Raw genomic sequence first — 18537 nt, 5'->3', positions numbered from 1 at the left:
CAGCGCGTGCTTCCAGAGCCGGGTGAGAGGCACTAGATCTCGTCGGAGATAGCTGAGATAGGGCGGAGCCCGTCTCAACGTCGCCAGCGAGATCCATCTGCGAGCCCCAAGACAAGCGCCGCCGCTCTGCCTCAACAGAAGCGGGACCCGAGCCTCGGGGAGCTCGCAGCAAATCACTCTCCTCGAAGAGCGATCGCCGCGAGCGCAGAGTTCTCAAGGGAAAACGCTCGCAATGCTGACAATCGACTCCCTCGAGAGCCGACTGGGCATTGCTGCACTCCCAAACAAGCCACACTTAGCTCGTGTGAATCCCCACCCGTGATGTGCCCAGTACAGGGGGGAACACACTTCTTATACTGCTCGCTCATATTGGTTTTTTTATATAAAATATATATAGTGAAAACTCCTGACAAAACAGACAAACACAATCGACAGATTCAGACACACACAGAGCTGCTGAAGTAACTAAAAGCTGGCGTGTTGTGTACTCAGGGGATATTTATAGCTTCCTGGTCGATGACGTCACTCGCCGTACGCTCATTCTCTCCATTGACTGATTTCATTCATGCTTCAGACGCGTCACGCTGAGGGCGTTCCCACTGCGATTTCACGCAGCGGTAGTCCCTGAAGGGGAACTTATTTTGTGTTGTGAAAAGGATACTTTGTGATTTTGTGAATTGTACTAACACAAATGAAAACATGATGAAATGTTTGAAATAAGTGCATTTTTGATGATCTGTTGTGATATTAGCACTAAGAGTTTTGAAAATGTACATCTTACTTGTGAAATTGGTACCAAAGCAAATAAAAAAAACTGTAATAGAAAGGTCAAATTTACAGTATTCAACATCCAGATCCTGAAGGGAGATTTATAGTAGTTAATTTATCAGTTCAGAATATGAAACTGTGTTTAGCGCACTTATATGGTCCAAATGTTGATGACCCTTCCTTTTTTCATTCCTCCTTCACCTCACTGTCTGAGTATACAGATAGCGTATTGATTACTGGAGGGGACTTCCACATGGTAATGGACCCCACAGTTGACAGGCTTAGTAATGCAGGTAACTATCGAAACTGGCAATCTGTTAATACAGTTAAACAATACATGGAGGACCTGGGACTATGTGACGTCTGGCGTTCTTACCGCCCCAATCTTAAAGAATATACTATTTTTTCTTCAGTTCATCATTCATACTCTAGATTAGATTACTTCCTAGTTAGCAACTCTTTAGTGAGTGAGTTATGTGATAATCAAATTCACCCGATTACCGTGAGTGACCATGCCCCAGTTTCTCTCAACCTGAGGAATAAATCAATTACCTTAATAATTGAGTTATCTCAAAAGAGAATGGTCCAACTATTTAGAAAACAATGACACACCAGGAGTCTCAGCAGGTATCCTATGGGAAGCAGGGAAGGCAGTGATGAGAGGGAAAATAATTTCTTTTGCATCATATAAAAAAAAGAATTAGAATTAAGAATTAAATCACTAGAGGACATCTACAATACATCACTGGAAGAACAGACGCTTAAGCAAATAAGGAAAGCTAAACTTGAATTAAATGAAATAATCAATAAGAAAACACAGTTTATTGTACAATGGTTACACTTGGAGCAGTTCGAACATAGCAACAAATCTGGAAAATTTTTAGCTAACCAATTAAAAACTAACAAAGAAAAATCAACAATTAATTCAGTTAAAGACTCAGCAGGTAATATCATACATGAGCCCAATGCAATAAATGACAATTTTAGAAACTTCTATAGAACTCTATATTCATCCCAACTAGATCCATCAGATAGCGAAATTCTTGGACAACATAAACCTTCCAAAATTAAATTAAGAACAAGTCATGGCCTTAGATTCTCCCCTTACAGTGGCAGAGCTACATGAAGCCCTTAAACATATGTCTTGCAATAAAGCTCCCGGACCAGATGGCTTCGCAATAGAATTTTATAAAGAATTTTGGACAATTCTGGCACCAACTTTTTTCAAAATGGTCACACAAATTAAAGAAGAAAACTACTTAACATCAACCATGAACTCTGCAAACATTATCGTACTGTTAAAAACAGGCAAAGATCCCACATTACCATCTAGCTATCGCCCCATATTATTGATAAATGTTGACCTTAAAATAATCTGTAAAACCTTTGCAGGAAGGTTAGAGAAAATAGCTCTTATAATTCACCCTTATCAAACGGGTTTTATAAAAGGCAGACATTCCTCTACAAATATGCGTAGATGTATTAATTTAATAGATTATTCAAACATTAATAATTTAGAAACAATAATAGTATCTCTGGATGCGGAAAAAGCCTTTGACAGAGTTAATTGGAAATTTCTATTAGCTACTTTAAGGAAATTCGGCTTTGGACCAACCTTTGCTAACTGGATTAAGATCTTATATAAATCCCCTAATGCAAGAGTTAGGACAAATGATCAAACCTCTCCTAGCTTCAATCTGAAGAGAGGCACTAGGCAGGGATGCCCTCTTTCCCCATCGATTTTTGCCATCTTTATAGAACCTTTAGCAATGGCAATCAGGCAAAATCAGTATATTAAAGGTGTTTGGTCCTTAAAGATTGAACATAAGATAAGCCTTTATGCCGACGACGTTCTATTATTCCTTCAGAACTCACGTACATCTTTCTCTGAAACAATCTCATTAATCAATAAGTTTTCATCTTTTTCCAAATATTCTATTAACTGGTCAAAGAGCACAGTTCTACCAATCAACTGTAGGTTTCAAGGGCCATCCAGTATAGCATTACAATCAGGTAATATAAGATATCTTGGCATAAACATCTCTTCCAGATTGTCAGATTTATTAAAGTTAAATCACACTCAACTACTGAAGACCATAGAAGACGATCTTGCTCGGTGGAAATCTTTACCCATCTCACTCATGGGTAGAGTTGCCACCATAAAAATGATGATCTTGCCTAAAATCAATTACTTGTTTTCTATGGTTCCTACGAAACCTCCCTATACGTGGTTTAGATTACTAGAATCACACATTTCTCAATTTCTTTGGAAGAATAAACCCTCTCGAATCAGTCTGAAAACTCTACAGAAAACTAAAGACAGGGGTGGACTAGACTTCCCTAATTTCCATCACTACTTCTTAGCAAATAAGTTACAGTATATCTCTAAATGGCTTAAACCTAGTGCCTTAGATGAAACATGGATGGATATAGAGCAAGCACTATGCGAAAACATGGAAATTTCTAATCTACTGTATTTTAGCTCAAATACTAAGTCTCATAAGTGCTTTAAGAGCATTAACATCAGCACTTGTCTGACAGCCTGGTGGGAATTTCATAAAAAAAACAGACTCTTCAATGATTCCATGTAGGCTCACCCCTATATTGAATAATCCTGATATTACACTAAACAAAAATATGATTAATTTTAGTCAAGTCAAGTCAAGTTATCCTCATTTATATAGCGCTTTTAACAATGTAGATTGTTTCAAAGCAGCTTTACAGAGATAAACATATAATTTAAGGTAACAGAGATTGGTTTGGTTTTATAGTGGTTCTTGAAAAATGTTTTTCCAGCTAAAGTTAGTTTTGATTGATTCACTTCTGTCTAAATGATCATTTGTTATTAAATTAGTGCCGCTAAGACGACACCGTTCTCTCTAAACAGACTTTAAACGTGAACCTGTGATAGACGCTGATGGCGTTCACATGCGCATTAAGAATTGATTCTATAGTTATGTGCGTTTGAATATATGTGCGCAGGTTTGTAATTCCTTACAAACCATGCCTAAACAAACTACTTGTCTTGTCTATAAATTTTGATGCAGAATTTTGTCTTGTCTATAAATTTTGATGCAGAATTTTATTTTATCTTATCACTTTGGGTAGGTACGTGAACCGAAAAATTCCACAACGCTTTATCTGTAGAATGGTATAGGGATCCTCCATAGGGAGAGGCTAGTTGGCACTTCGGCACTGCATTGTCATCAGGTCCAGGCGAAAGTCCTTTGTCAGATCTGGAAACGGCCTGGATCCGGCAGGCTGCGGGAAAACCTCGGGATAAACAAAGACACTAAAATTAGCATAGATGCCATTCTTCTTATGATGTAACAAGTACATCAGGATTTAAGGGAAGTTTTCCCAGTTCCGGCCGACCTAATCTAAGCAGCCTAATATTGAATTATAGAAGTCTATAGAGTGTTATTGAATGCTAGGTCAAAGAGATGTGTTTTTAGTCTAGCTTTGAACTGACAGACTGTGTCTGCTTCCCGGACAATGTTAGATTTAGATATTCTAGGTATTATCAACTGGCCAGAACTTTGAGATCGCAATAGACGTGAAGGACTGTAATGTGTTAAGAGCTCGCTCAAGTACTGGGGAGCTAAACCATTTAGTGCTTTGTAAGTAATCAACAATATTTTAAAATGTATACGATGTTTAATAGGGAGCCAATGCAGTGTTGACAGAACCGGGCTAATATGGTCGTACTTCCTGGTTCTGGTAAGAACTCTAGCGGCTGCGTTTTGAACTAGCTGTAGTTTGTTTATTAAGCGTGCAGGGCAACCACCCAGTAGAGCATTACAATAATCTAGCCTTGATGTCATGAACATATGAACTAGTTGTTCCGCATTTGTCAATGAGAGCATATGACGTAATTTAGATATATTTTTACGTAAGATGGAAAAATGGAAAAACAAAGGAATTAAACATTTAGAGCATTTAATCCATAAATGTAACTTTTTACCATTTCAAATAATCACCTCACAATTTGGGATAAGTAATAACAGATATCTAGAATATCAACAACTCAAATATCAACAACTCAAATCAGTAATAAGTCAAAAATTCCCTCATAAGCAAATAAACCTGGAACTCCCACCTAGTGTTACAGAATTCAGGAGCCTTGGTACTCCAAAGCTACTATCGAAAATATATAGAGTCATTTCCAAAATAGACGATACAATCTCATTACCAATTGCAAAATGGGAGTCGGATCTATCACTGAATCCCACCAATCAGTTTTGGTCAGAAATAATATTAAACAACTTTAATATGACTGACAGTTTAAATCTACAATTCATACAATACAAAATCCTCCATAGAACTTATTACACAGGACAAAGGATGTTCAAGATGGGTTTTAATCAATCAAATATTTGCACGCAGTGCACAAGTAATACAGCAGACGATTACATGCATGCCTTGTGGCTTTGTACACCAGTCCAACGATTCTGGACTAAGGTTTGTGAGGACTTATCAATATGGCTTAAGTGTAATATACCTACTTGCCCAAAACTATGTATATTAGGGGATTTAAATGATATCAATATGGAGATCGACAAAGCACACATGGTCCTCACCACACTATCTGTTGCAAAGAAAACTATCCTTTTGAATTGGAAAACTAAAAATAATCTTAGTATTAAAGCTATGGTATACGATTTCAAAGATTTTTCATTATTAATATCCTTGTTTAGATGCTGGTTATGGTTATATAGTACAATCCTAACAATATGAAAAGAAAAAAGAATGAAAAAAATCCATTAACTCTATTGGCTGTACAGCCGCAGAGAAGTTGACCAATGTAAGCTGTCCGGCCGGACAGCTTACATTGGTCAACTGCTCTCATCCAATTACCAGCTCCACTTGAAACTCCGCCTGGCGCTCGCGTCTCCACCACACCCGCCCCCCTCCTGCGACATGAAATTACACGCGTAAGCAGCTGACAGTCTATGGTAGTTAGCTAAGTACCATATCAGCAATGGATAAAAAAAAAGACAGCAGCAAGCGTCCCCTGCTTGCCCCTACAGTAAAGTTAGGACGAAAGAGAAAGTCATTAGAGGAACGAGCAGAGATAAAAAAAATGTGAAGAACGCCAAACTTTGAGTAGGATAAATATAGGGTCCACCATTGACCGTTGGAGGAAGCTTCAGGAAGATCTGGGACTGAAGACCGACGCTTACACGGCTGACTTTTTGTTAAGCAGGTAAACATTTATTTATTTCTGGCATCCAAAAACCAGCCCACAGTTTGTTGAATTGTCAGATGGCCTGCTGTCAGCCCAAGCCAGATCATAGTCTGTGGACCAGTCTGGCATCCAACAAACAGCCTAAGTCAATTCATAATCTGTAGACCAGTCTGTTATCCAACAACTAGCCCAAGTCAGCTCACATTCTGTGGACCAGTCTGGCATCCAACAACCAGCCCAAGTCAGCACACAACTTATGGACCTGTCTGGCATTCAACAACCAGCCCAAACCAGCTCACAGTCTGTGGACCAGTCGGGCATTCAACAACCAGGCTAAGCCAGTTCACAATCTGTGGACTGGTCTGGCATCTAACAACTAGCCCAAGTAGGCTCATAATCTGTGGACTAATCCGACATCCAACAACCAGTCCAAGCCAGCTCACAATCTGTGGACCAGTCTCGCATCCAACAACCAACCTAAGTTAGCTCACGGTCTGTGGACCAGTCCTGCATTCAACAACCAGCCCATGACAGTTCACAATTGGTAGACCCGTCTGGCATCTAATAACCAGCCTAAGTTAGCTCACAGCCTGTGGACCAGTTTGGCATCCAATAACCATCTCAAGCCAGCTCACAGTCTGTGGACTAGTCTGGCATCCAACAACCAGCCCAAGTCAGCTCATAACCTGTAGACCAGTCTGGTATCCAATAAACAGCTCAAGTCAGCTCACAGTCTGTGGACCAGTCTGGCATCCAACAACCAGCCTAAATCAGCTCACAATTTGTGGACCAGCCTGGCATCCAACAGCCAGCGAAAGTCAGCTCATAGCTTGCGGACCAGTCTGGAATCCAACAACCAGCCCAAGCCAGCTCGCAACCTGTGGACCAGTCTGGCATTCAACAACCAGCTCAAGCCAGCTCACAGTATGTGGATCAGTCTGGCATCCAACAACCAGCCTAAGACAGCTCACAATCTGTGGACTAGTTCGGCATCCAACAACTAGCCCAAGTCAGCTCACAATCGGTGAACCAATCCGGCATTCAACAACCAGTACAAGCGAGCTCACAATCTGTGGACCAGTCTGGCATCTAACAACCAGGCCAAATCAGCGTATGGGTCTGTGGACCTGTCTAGCATTCAACAACCAGCCTAAGTCAGTTCACAATCTGTGGACTAGTCTGGCATCCAACAACCAGCCCAAGTCAGCTCGAGGTCTGTGGACCAGTCTGGCATTTAACAACCCGCTTATGCCAGCTCATAATCGGCAGACCAGTCTAGTATCCAACAACCAGCCCAAGTCAGCTCATAATCTGTGGTCCAGTCTGGCATCCAACAACTAGCCCAACCCAGCTTACAAGCTGTTGACCAGTCTGGCATTCAACAACCAGCTTAAGCCAGCTCACAGTTTGTGGACCAGATCTCAGTGGTCTGCGTTTAGCACAAACCTGTTACTAGTCTGTGGACAAGTCTAGTGACCTGCAGTCAGCATAAACCAGCTCCCAGTCTGTGTCCCAGCCCAGCAGTTTGCAGTCAGCACATTCCCGTTACCAGTCTGTGGACCAGCCCAGTGATCTGCAGTCAGCACAAACTTGTTACTAGTCTGTGTCCCGGCGTATCAGTCTGCAACTAACACAAGCCCGTCACCAGCCTGTAGAACAGTCGAGCAGCCTGCAGTCAGCATAATCCAGTTACCAGTCTGTGTTCCGGCCCAGCAGTCTGCAGTCAGCACAACCCCGTTATCAGTCTGTGGTCTAACCCAGTGGTCTACAGTTAGCACAAGCCTGTTATCAGTCTATGTCTAGGCAATCCCGATTCCAGGTCATGTTTAAGCCAGAGCAGCTGTTATGTGTATCAATTTGTGTATGGTACTTTAACTCCCCATGCCCTTATAAGGATCTAGGATCTTACCAAAACATGGTGAAAGGTTATGGTAGGACAACAGTTAAAGGTACTGATTATAAATGTAACCCGAATATAACATATTGTGTATGTACTTAAAAAAAGATATAACAGTTTCTGTAATATAAAAAATAAAACTATATGTTAAAACATTTAAATAAAATATACTTTCAGTACCCACTTAACATAATCCAATAACATAAAAAGCAAACATTCAAATCGCACAGTCTTGAAAGTCAACTTTTATTGTTTAACTGTGTTGAAAATTACAGTAACAATGGCAAACAGTTCCTACAGTATATCACACCTTTGATGCAAACATGAGGTCTATTGTGGAAAAAGTGATACAAATATATTTGATACATTGCACAACACATCTAGTGACATTTTCCCTTTAAATTGTATTTATTTTTTGCAATCATGTACTTATACAGTCAAGAATCATTATTTTTCAATACACCCATAAGCACACTTTCAATTTTTATAAATAAATGCACACGTTTCTGTCATTGAAAAACAACATATACCGTACTTGAAAATGATATCTCAATTTCTTCTCATTTGGCTTTGTTAGTGCGCACAAGTGCAGAATGAAAAAAAAACGTAGTGTGAACAAACAGCGAGCTATATTCTTACATTTTGTGGAGTGTGGTTTGAGTGTTGTGAGTCCTATAAATAAGTTATTGTTGAGTATCTGCAAATACAAAAACACAAGTGACAGAAAAATATGTATTGTTGCCCTATATTATTGAAATATTTGGCCTGTCTTCCCTGTATATCTTCCCTGTAACATGCCACAGTTTCCTTCAGAAACAATTCAACTCACAACAAAGTGAATAAATTAGTTGAAACCTGAGAAATTCATCAAAAAAAAAAAAAAAACCTAGTTCAATGTTTGAACACAAGAGCAAAAGTGAAAATCTGAATGTACAGCAACACAGAAAGGCAACAGCTCTCTGCTGGATCTTCAAGCACATTCACATCCATTCCAGAGATTAAGGCAACTGTGTATGAATACATCCCAGAACAAACAAAAATATCTCATACAATCTGTGATATAACTCCCCAACCACAGTGTATTTCTTGTCATTTACACTCGAAAACAATGCAATGCAATTTAACCAAATGCCCAGATAACATGCTCCATCCTATTTAAATTACCATTCTTTGAATTATAATTTAAATTAAAACCAACAATTACTCTGTACATGCCTAAGGAGGATCAGCCCTCTGTTTCAAATATTTTAAAATGATTTCCCTTTTTCAGAGAAGAGTCAACAAGAAGAAGAGATAGATCACTTGTCTTTAGCTTTGTTGTCAAGCTGGAAAAGCTCCAGGATTTCAAGCATCGCCTGTTTAATGTTACTTCCAAAGCGGTGAGAATCCTAAAAATAATAAGGAAAAGTGAAAGAGATTAATATATTATCACGATTAATCGCCCCTAACATAAAAGTTTGTTTATATAATATATAGGTGTATGTACAGTATGTATACTGTATGTACTGTATATATATATATATATATATACATATATATATATATATATATTATATAAACGCAAACTTTTACATAATATATGAAACAAACTTTTATGTTAGATGTGATTAATCGATTTGACAGCACTAATTATATTACAAATTATTAATGATTATATATATATGATTATATACTGTATTGTTATATTTGAGATAGAATAAAGTAAACTCACAGTCTCTGGGCTAGAGTATTTGCTGGATATGTGGAAGTTGATGAGGTCTTCTCCAAGAATAATGTATGATACACCATAACCATCATCAGCAACCTAAACAAAACATATTGGTCACATACTGCTAAAAGGAAATAAATGAAAATATGTAATAAACACTTTTTTCTTTATAAACCCTGAAAACATATTATTAAGTTCCGTAAAAGAGTCAAAAGCCTAAAATGCTGCCTAATATATATATATATATATATATATATATATATTACTGTTCAAAATGTTGGAGTCAGTAAGTTTTCTTAAAAATGAAATTAACAGTTTTATTCACCAAGTATGCATTAAATTGATCAAAAGTAACAGAAAAGACATTTTCACAAAAAAATTTAGCAGCACAAAATTTTAATAGATATTCAAATAGAAAACATTTCTTTTGAATTATAATAATATTTCAGAATATTACTGTTTTTACTGTATTTTGGATCAAATAAATGCAGCCTTGGTGGGCAGAAGAGGAATAAATGACATATACTAAAACGGAAAACAGATATGTTAAATTGTAATTACATTTCTCAATATTACTTTTTTTACTGTACTTTTGATCAAATTAATAAAAATTTGAGCAATCATACCAAAATCCTACCAACCCCAAAATTTTAAACAGTGATGTATACCAACAGTTGCATCATATCCAGGTAGGACACTTTGAACTTAAGCATGTCCCGATTTTGCCAAGTTCCTGGGTCAACATATTTTGTTGATTCTGGAACAACATTCCTGTCCGAAATTTTAGTCCTAACCATATCCATCCATAATCAGAGGGAAATAACAGCTGAATAACACTGATGTAGAAGCCCCTAACCTTGGTTTTAAGCCCGAACTTGACAAACCGTAACCTTGTCCCTCAAATCTGATTGGTTGATTGGAATGTTGTTCCAGGATGAACAAAGATGTTGATCCAGGAACATGTTCCACTTGGTGAAATCAGGTTCTGCTTGAACTTACAGGTCCAAATCCACCTCCGCTGGTGACATATTCTGGATGCCTCTTTAAATCAAACAGATCGACCTGTTGGAGAGGAGTCTGACTGGTGGACAACCTCCAGGGCTCGGACAACACCTGGAACAAACCCAACCCGTCACAAACTATACAGCTTTCAAAACTGAAACGTTTTTAAAAAAATCTATGAATTAGTAGGGGTGGAACGGTACACAAAAATAGAACGAAAAAGTACAAGTACATCCCATGTTTAAGACAACTTGGATGGTGCACTTATTCGACAGAAGCTCACTCTGTATACTTTGTTAAATTTATTTTTTATTTGAGATGGGTTTATTTTAGATATAAACGATATTGTTGATATTAAAACGGAAATGAAAATGCTTGTTAAGAATACGTGTATTTGCACCCCTATGAAATTGCACTTTGTTTAGTGACAGGTCTCAAACCTCTTTGAGGAAAGCTGAATCTTCACCGAGGTACTTGGACACTAAGTAGAGGCAGAAAAGATGGCGGTCGATGCCTTTTCCTGTCATGGCCAGTCTATATAAATCCTGGTGCTTTTCTGCTGCTGCTTTCAGCAGCTTCAACTTCTCTTCTCTCTGAGTAAATAAAAAAAACATGTTGAAATTAGCAAACACATTCACACTGAAACTAGCTAGCCATTTAAATCAACCCCACCGTTGTTTTTTCATTCATCATGGCTCGGACGAAATCGCAGGTCTGAGAGGTGCAGGAGCGCACGGTCTCAGTACGGCCCTCTCTGAACAGACGAGTCATGGATGCTTCGTACGTCAGGCAGAACTTGCCTTTATCCTGCAGGAGGAAAAATTTAACGTATTATATAGAAATCTGATGAGGAATCCAAAAAGATCTAAAGAATCTCATGGCGTGTTCACTCTTGTAATTCTCTTGGATCTTTTGGTCCGGACCAAAAACGTAAATGATACAATTCGTCCTGAGAACTCGTGAAGAGCTTATAAAATGTGTAAAGGAGACAAAACAGCGGTAGGAATTCCTTGGTCACACATAAACGAAGATCTGCTGCGAGGAGACGCACTTCCAACGCCTGTACCGAAGTGTGATGGACAACATTACTCCTATGATGAGAAAAAACAGGTATGCTTGAGCATTCAGTCCTTTTTAGGGTCGCATCTTGTCACACCACGTCCTATTTTTGGTTTGTTTACATGTTTTTGGTCCATGTTGCTTTCGTATTTCATTTGAACCTCACCGCACCAGAGTTAGTTTGAAAGTGGACCAGGGTTCGGATGGCAGCGTTCACACTTATTCAAATGAACCGCACTAACAGAGCAATCGCACCAGAGTTCATTTTATTTAGGGATGCGCCGATATGAAAATTTTGCCCAATACCGATAACCGATAATTATTTATATTTGAAAGCCGATAACCAATATGTTGGCCAATATATAAATCCGAATTTTTATATAATTTTGTAGAGCCTGATTACAAAACCAATAATTTTATGAAGCCAATATTGAGACTTAACTGTTTCACTTGAATTTTTTGAAGTGATTCCAATCATATTTGAAGCAATTCAAAACCATCTTGGCGAACAGTGTGCATCTGGAGCGTCTCAGCTGAAGGAAATAATCCATTATTTATCAGCTTTAATATATCAGCCAAATTCTCTTATCGGGCCGATAACAATAACATTAAAAATGAACATATATCAGCCGATACCGATATTGAGAGCGGTATATTGTGTATTCCAACCTGAGTTGCGTTTCCCGTATAATGACGTAACTCACTGCTTCACTGCCATAGTACGATGCATTGTGGAAGAAATCAACTAGCTAGTCACGACTGTTTCCTGAAACTGTATTGTCGCCAAATGGTCGTTCAACCACGTTGGTTTATGACATCGAGCACGTGGTGGAGTAATAACTCTTTTAATGAATCTGTTTGAGATCGAATCAATGCAACACTTTTGCTGTAAATTACGGACATTGCAATATTTCAAATTTTTCTCAATTGTTTTGATTTATTTCCAGATTCAATCATAGGCTTGTTCTTACGTACTAGAGCACGTTCCCACATGCACATTTTTCAAAAATGAAAAAAACTCTTTAAATCTCTTGACAAACTAAAAGATGTAAATTACATTTGTATGTATTCTAAATAAAAGATATAGATTGTACTGAAAGTCAGCTTGCTTATTTGGCTCAAGATAAGAATTTATTGAGTCCACATGTCATGAAAACAAGATACTATGACTCGTTAGACTACACTGATGTAAGACTGGAAAACTAGTTGAGGAACGAAATTAACATATTGAACTCCCCCCCGTGCACTATCGAGACGAAGGCCTTACCTCCCTCATCCTAATATACATTTCTCCCCCTCATTCTTCAGAGATTACCCAAACTCACCCAAGAATCTAAATGGTTTAATGTGAATGATTATCATTGAGTATTATACATGTTTAGTATCATTCGAAATGTCTCAGTGCGACTGGTACAAATGTCTCATTTCTAAATAAGTAAAACAAAAGGTAATAAAGTTCTTAAGAGTTTAGAAATATCTTTTACACAGAAGGGGGTGTCTTCCACGCAAATTGCCCTCTGCTCTCAGAAGGTGTAACAGTGTCCCACTGTTAGCAAATGGTTACCCCCAGTAAGCCTGGGACAGCAAGGTAAATTTCCTCTGTGAACACATATTTACATTTGAAATGAGGTCTGTCTAAAATAATGAAATGCAACGAGAGCTCATGATCTTTTTCTGTATCTGAGATCAGCCCGTGAGGTCGAGGTCGACTCTCTCGGCCTCACGCACTTCTAAAGTCGGGTAAACATTTTCCTCTTTGTTCTAGAGCATTTGATGTTTTGCATTGATTATCTTTGAATCGATTATGAAATTGTAATGATACATTTACCTGACATATTAAATTGTTATATTTGATTATTCTAATTGAATTTGACATTATTTTGATTCAAGAGTTTAAAAAGAATAGTAAAACATTCGCTCACATTTAATGATGCACAGATATCATTAAAACCTTTTCATGTATGGAGTCAGATGAAATAACGAGTAAATACATATGACAAAATGTATTGCATTTAACCAAAAATACTTTGCCGCGAGAAAAGACAGTAACACGCAGAGACCCTCAGTGCTGGTCGGATGCCGGACTTTGGGCCGATCGAAGCACGATTTTACACTGATAACGACAGAACTTGCGACCATAGTTGGCGAACGATGCTTTTGGGAAACGCACCCCTGCCAAGTGTGAACACACCCTCAGAGAATCTCACTTACTCTGAAGTGTGCCAGCTGGAGGGCGATCTGAATAAAGCCATCAGGGCTTGTCTTGCATTTCTTGATCAGGCCCTTGCCAAAGTCGCTGAAGGGGAATATGTGCATGTCCACGTCATCTGCCAGAGTTTGGGCCACTTTCAGAGACCTGTCGATCACTGTCTGGCACTGTGAAGGAAAGAGGTATTTCTATATTAAACTATGAATAGCAAGTAGAGCATGTCTAAAGTGCACAATAAACATCTTAACTGACCTCCTCTGGGATGTCCCACTGCAGTCTCTGGGGTCCCGGGAGGTTGGGGTGGGGGTTTCCTTTGCAGTGTCCATCCTCACTATAGCCCAGTCGCACTGGATCCGATGACAAGACATGCTACCACACACATACACGCAAAATATTTATAAACATTACATTACATGCACTAATGTTCAAACGTTTGGGTTCAGTAAGATTTTTTGGGGAAAGAAATGTATACTTTGTGTGAATGTGTAATACTTTTATTCAACAGGGATGCATTAAATTGATCAAAAGCAACAGTAAAGACATTTATAATGTTACAAAAGATTTCTATTTCAAATAAATACTGTTCTTGAGAAATGTTCTATTCATCAAAGAACCCTGAAAAAAAATCTAACACTTCATATATCTCAATATTTCAATGAATTGATTTCTTCACCTCCCACAAATGGCCAATGACGGGAGCATCGGCCCAGGAGTGTTCTGCATTCAATCCCATAGTGCCGTTCTTGAACACAATAAGGTTGAAAGACTTATCGAACCATCTGGAGAAAAAAGAACACACAATGAAGTGAAATAATAATTAAAACACTATTGTGTTTGGGGTTGGTAAGCTTTTTTATTTTTTTAAAAGAAGTCTCTTCTGCTGACTAAGCCTGCATTTATTTGATCAAAATACAGATAAACAGCAATATTGTGAAAATATTATAATATACAATAAACTTAATATTTCCTTAATATATTTTAAAATGTAATTTATTCCTGTGATCAAAGCTAAATCTTCAGCATCATTGCTCCAGTCTTCAGTGTCACATGATCATTCAGAAATCATTATAATATGCTGATTTACTGCTATTATTATCAATACGGAAAACAGTTGTGCTGCTTCATATTTTTGTGGAAATCGTGATTTCTTTAGGAATATTTGATAAACAGAAAGTTCAAAAGAACAGCATTTATTTAAAAATACAAATCTTTTGTAACATTATAAATGTGTTCACTGTCACTTTTGATTAATTAAATCCCTTTGCTGAATAAAAGTGTTAATTTCTTTCAAAATAAAATATCTTACTGACCCCAAACTTTTGAACAGTGTACATTAAATTAAAAATGAAATTATTTCTTGAAAGAAACATATTTTATTTTGAAATAAGTGTTTTTTATAATCTAATTGAATTATAATCAAGAGAGCTCTTAGTCACCTATCATAACACTTTCCATGGAGCAGAGATTTGCCGTAGCTGTCCAGCGATTGGACCGGATTGTCCGGCTCAAAGCGCTGTTCGCTGTCATCCAGAGTAACAAAGAAAGCGGCCTTCTCCACAGCATCCAGAGACAGCTTGTTCTTCCCACGACTGAAGAACTGTGTGCGGGCTTTGGCCCAGGGATCTCTGGGTAATGGGGAACAAAAGCATAGATATAATCACTTGGCTCATTGCATTGTTCTTTAAGTAGCTTTGATCACATTTCATTGAACAGAAAGAGAGGAAATACAGTTTCCTGAATGAAAGCTGAGATTTGTAGATTTAGCAGCCGCAGAAAGTTCTCTTTCCTTAATTAAAGAAGCTGTATTATGCCCTTTTACAAAGTCTTGATGTTGTTTTTTGGGGTCTTCTAGAAAAGGTTTGAATGTTCAAAAAACACTTTGACATTGTTGCAGTGTAACCGGTCCTACTCAAACCAGTCCGAGAGGGACTCGAACCAGGGTCTTCTGCACGCTAACAAGGTGCATATAAAGACCGCAACCGTCAATGTCAGTTGCTAGCGCACCTCTTGAGGCCAGGGGAGTGAGGCTGACACGCACAACTCTTACTGGCCTACATCCGTTACAGCATCACCTCTCATCCTTGTCTGTCAGTGATGCTCTGTTTACTTCCTGTCTCTACGAAGCCCATTCTTCCGTAAAGTCAAGTCACCTTCATTTATATATATTACAATATATATCGTTTCAAAGCAGCTTTACAGTGATAATAAGAAATTAAAGTAACAGAGGTTCCCTTTCGTTGTCACTCCGAGTTACGTCGGATGACGACGAATGGGGTTTCGCTTAGAAAGCCTATCAACTTCGAGTATTACAAAACGAGCCAATGGCAAAGAAATGCCATGGGTCTGCGGAATTTGCATGGCGTAACTCCGCCCCACCTCGTGGGTATAAAAGGAGGAAGCCGGCAGCAAGCAGATATGTTTTCGCTTCGGAGCCAAGTGTATTCTTCTCTCCACAAGCCATCTCTGAATTGTCAGCTTTACAAACGAGTACCTCGAGTGTTGGTGTGACGGCGATCTACGGCGAGAGCGTGCTTCCTGCTGATCTGTTGCAGTGGTCTGCCAGTCGGTGCGTTTCTCCCCGGGTGCTTCAACACTTGAGTTTTCTCTCACTAAAAGAGCTTACACGTGGCACGTCTTTTTAAAGATGTCTCGCCCGTGTACTTCTGGTTGCGGCAGATTGGTATCGGACTCTGATGGGCACGAGCGTTGCATAGTATGTTTGGGCATTGATCATGCTAGAGCAGCGCTCGTGGATGACTCATGTTCTCTCTGTGGGAACATGACCATCGCGTCATTACGGTCGAGACTCCGTGAACTCGCAAGAGTGAGAGTCCCCTCATCCACCCCCCGTCCTGCGGCTGGTGGCCAGGGTGATCTGAGGGTTACGGTCTGGAACAAGGCGCCGACTATGTGTCCGCGACCCCAGCCCCCCTCTTCAATGACGGTGCCCGCTAGTGAACTGCTGATTCCCGCGGGTCTACCCTCTGGTGGCCCGCGGGCTTCAGTTGAAGCTACAGAGGAAGATGCCATGTCTGTTGCAGCATCACTAGGCGGGTTTGACTCTTCTGGAAGTGAGGGCTCGTCACAGCTGCCACCTTCCGGTGTGCATACGGCTGTGCTCGAGTCTGATCCGGAGATGACGGCCATGCTTTCCCGGGCAGCCGCGAGCATCGGACTTGAGTGGAGGCCTCCACCCTGTCCTGAGCGCTCGCGGCTGGACGATTGGTTTTTGGGTAAGGCCGCCGACCCTCGTCCTCGGCAAACCCCAATACCTTTCTTCCCGGATGTGCATGATGAGATCTCGAAGTCCTGGAAGACCCCCCTGTCTTCTCGGGACCGCTCGCTGGTCTCATCCGCCTTTCCTCCCCTCGATGAGGCAGCTGCCCGTGGGTACACTGGGCTTCCCCCGGTTGAACGCTCTGTTGCCATGCAACTATGTCCGCAGAGTGCTTCTTCTCGGGGCGAGCCTAAGCACCCATCCAAAGCCTGTAGATTTTCGTCGACCCTGGTGGCGAAGTCTTACAGAGCGGCGGGACAGGCGGCTGCTTCACTGCATGCTATGGCCACTCTGCAGGTCTACCAGGCCCAGATGCTCAGAGACATGCACGAGGGTAGGACAAACCCAGGGCTCTTTGATGAGCTGCGCGCCGCGACCGACCTTGCTCTCCGGGCGACGAAGGTTACCGCGCGCTCCCTGGGTTTGGTGATGTCCACAGCTGTGGTCCAGGAGCGACATCTGTGGCTGAACCTGGCTGACATGCGGGACGCTGAGCGGACCCGTCTGCTTAACGCCCCCTTGTCCCAGGCCGGCCTCTTCGGCGGTGCAGTTGAAGACTTTGCCCAACAGTTTTCAACTGCCCAGAAACAGACCGAGGCCATCAAACACATTCTGCCCCGCCGGCCCGCTGCTGCCTCCACCTTGCCGGCCGGGCAGACGCCTCGACCTGTTTCCCGCCGAGGGCGCCCTCCTGCGGCTCCCGCCCCTCCCGCCCGGACCACGCAGCAGCCTCCACCCAGGGCCGGTCGCGGAGGAAGCCATAAGAAGGCGCCACAGCCCTCTCCTGCCCCGCCCCCCGCTAAACGCCGGGCCAAGCGGCGCTCCTGAGACGGGCTGCTCAGGGATGATGATTGTTTCTCAGGAGGTGGTAGCAGGACCACTCCTTCCCCCGGTGGAGGGCCGGGGGAGAATCTTTTGTTCTCCACTCCCCGCTGCTCACCCACGGGTGGGCAGCACCCTAATGTGGTTAAAGACAGAAACAATCCCCTCTTCCCTGAGCTCACAGAGTTCTCGGGCGACACAGAGCGCCGCCCACAAGCCGTGCTCTCCTCGCCCCCCTCTGTCCCAGAGGCGGTTGACACGGCGTGCCGTCCACGGACCGCTTCGCCCCTGTCCCCCTCTGTCGCCAGACCCCTGGCAGAGCAGGCCCCCGCGGGACGACCAGCCTGGTCCTCCCCTGGCCCCCTCTGCCAGGGTGCGGTTGCTAACTGTGTCCCCTCTCCGGGCCGCTATGCCGTCCATATCTGGGCCAGTTACTCCGCCTCGCTGCCCCTCCGGGGGGACGCCTGTGGCCCGCATGATCCCGTTGGTTCAGTTCCTGGGAGCCTGGCTAGAGCTTCCCCGTCTGTCCCACTGGATCGCGCGTACCGTCAGGCTCGGCTATGCGATTCAGTTCGCATGGTCTCCTCCCCGCTTCAGGGGAGTCCGC

At 41.3% G+C, this 18537-nt stretch overlaps 1 protein-coding gene across 2 annotated transcripts in view; it reads right to left on the bottom strand.

The window, feature by feature from the left end:
* Positions 1-8082: 8082 nt before the first annotated feature.
* Positions 8083-18537, bottom strand: part of cpt1ab (carnitine palmitoyltransferase 1Ab (liver)) — a 30422-nt gene continuing 19967 nt past the window's right edge. For both annotated transcript variants that reach the window (XM_077211338.1, XM_077211337.1), the window contains exons 11-19: positions 15268-15456; positions 14505-14610; positions 14084-14200; positions 13834-13998; positions 11236-11370; positions 11004-11156; positions 10561-10674; positions 9565-9657; positions 8083-9241 (exon numbers count right to left, since the gene is read on the bottom strand). In XM_077211338.1, the coding sequence (XP_077067453.1) occupies positions 9152-9241; positions 9565-9657; positions 10561-10674; positions 11004-11156; positions 11236-11370; positions 13834-13998; positions 14084-14200; positions 14505-14610; positions 15268-15456 (1162 nt within the window). In that variant the 3' untranslated portion in view covers positions 8083-9151. The remainder of the gene's footprint in view (positions 9242-9564; positions 9658-10560; positions 10675-11003; positions 11157-11235; positions 11371-13833; positions 13999-14083; positions 14201-14504; positions 14611-15267; positions 15457-18537) is intronic.

The sequence above is a fragment of the Siphateles boraxobius genome, unplaced genomic scaffold (genome assembly GCF_051911475.1).
Source record: "Siphateles boraxobius isolate OS27281-9 unplaced genomic scaffold, OSU_SipBor_1 65, whole genome shotgun sequence".
In the NCBI taxonomy this organism is placed as follows: domain Eukaryota; kingdom Metazoa; phylum Chordata; class Actinopteri; order Cypriniformes; family Leuciscidae; genus Siphateles; species Siphateles boraxobius.
This window is presented reverse-complemented; position numbering and strand designations above follow the sequence as displayed.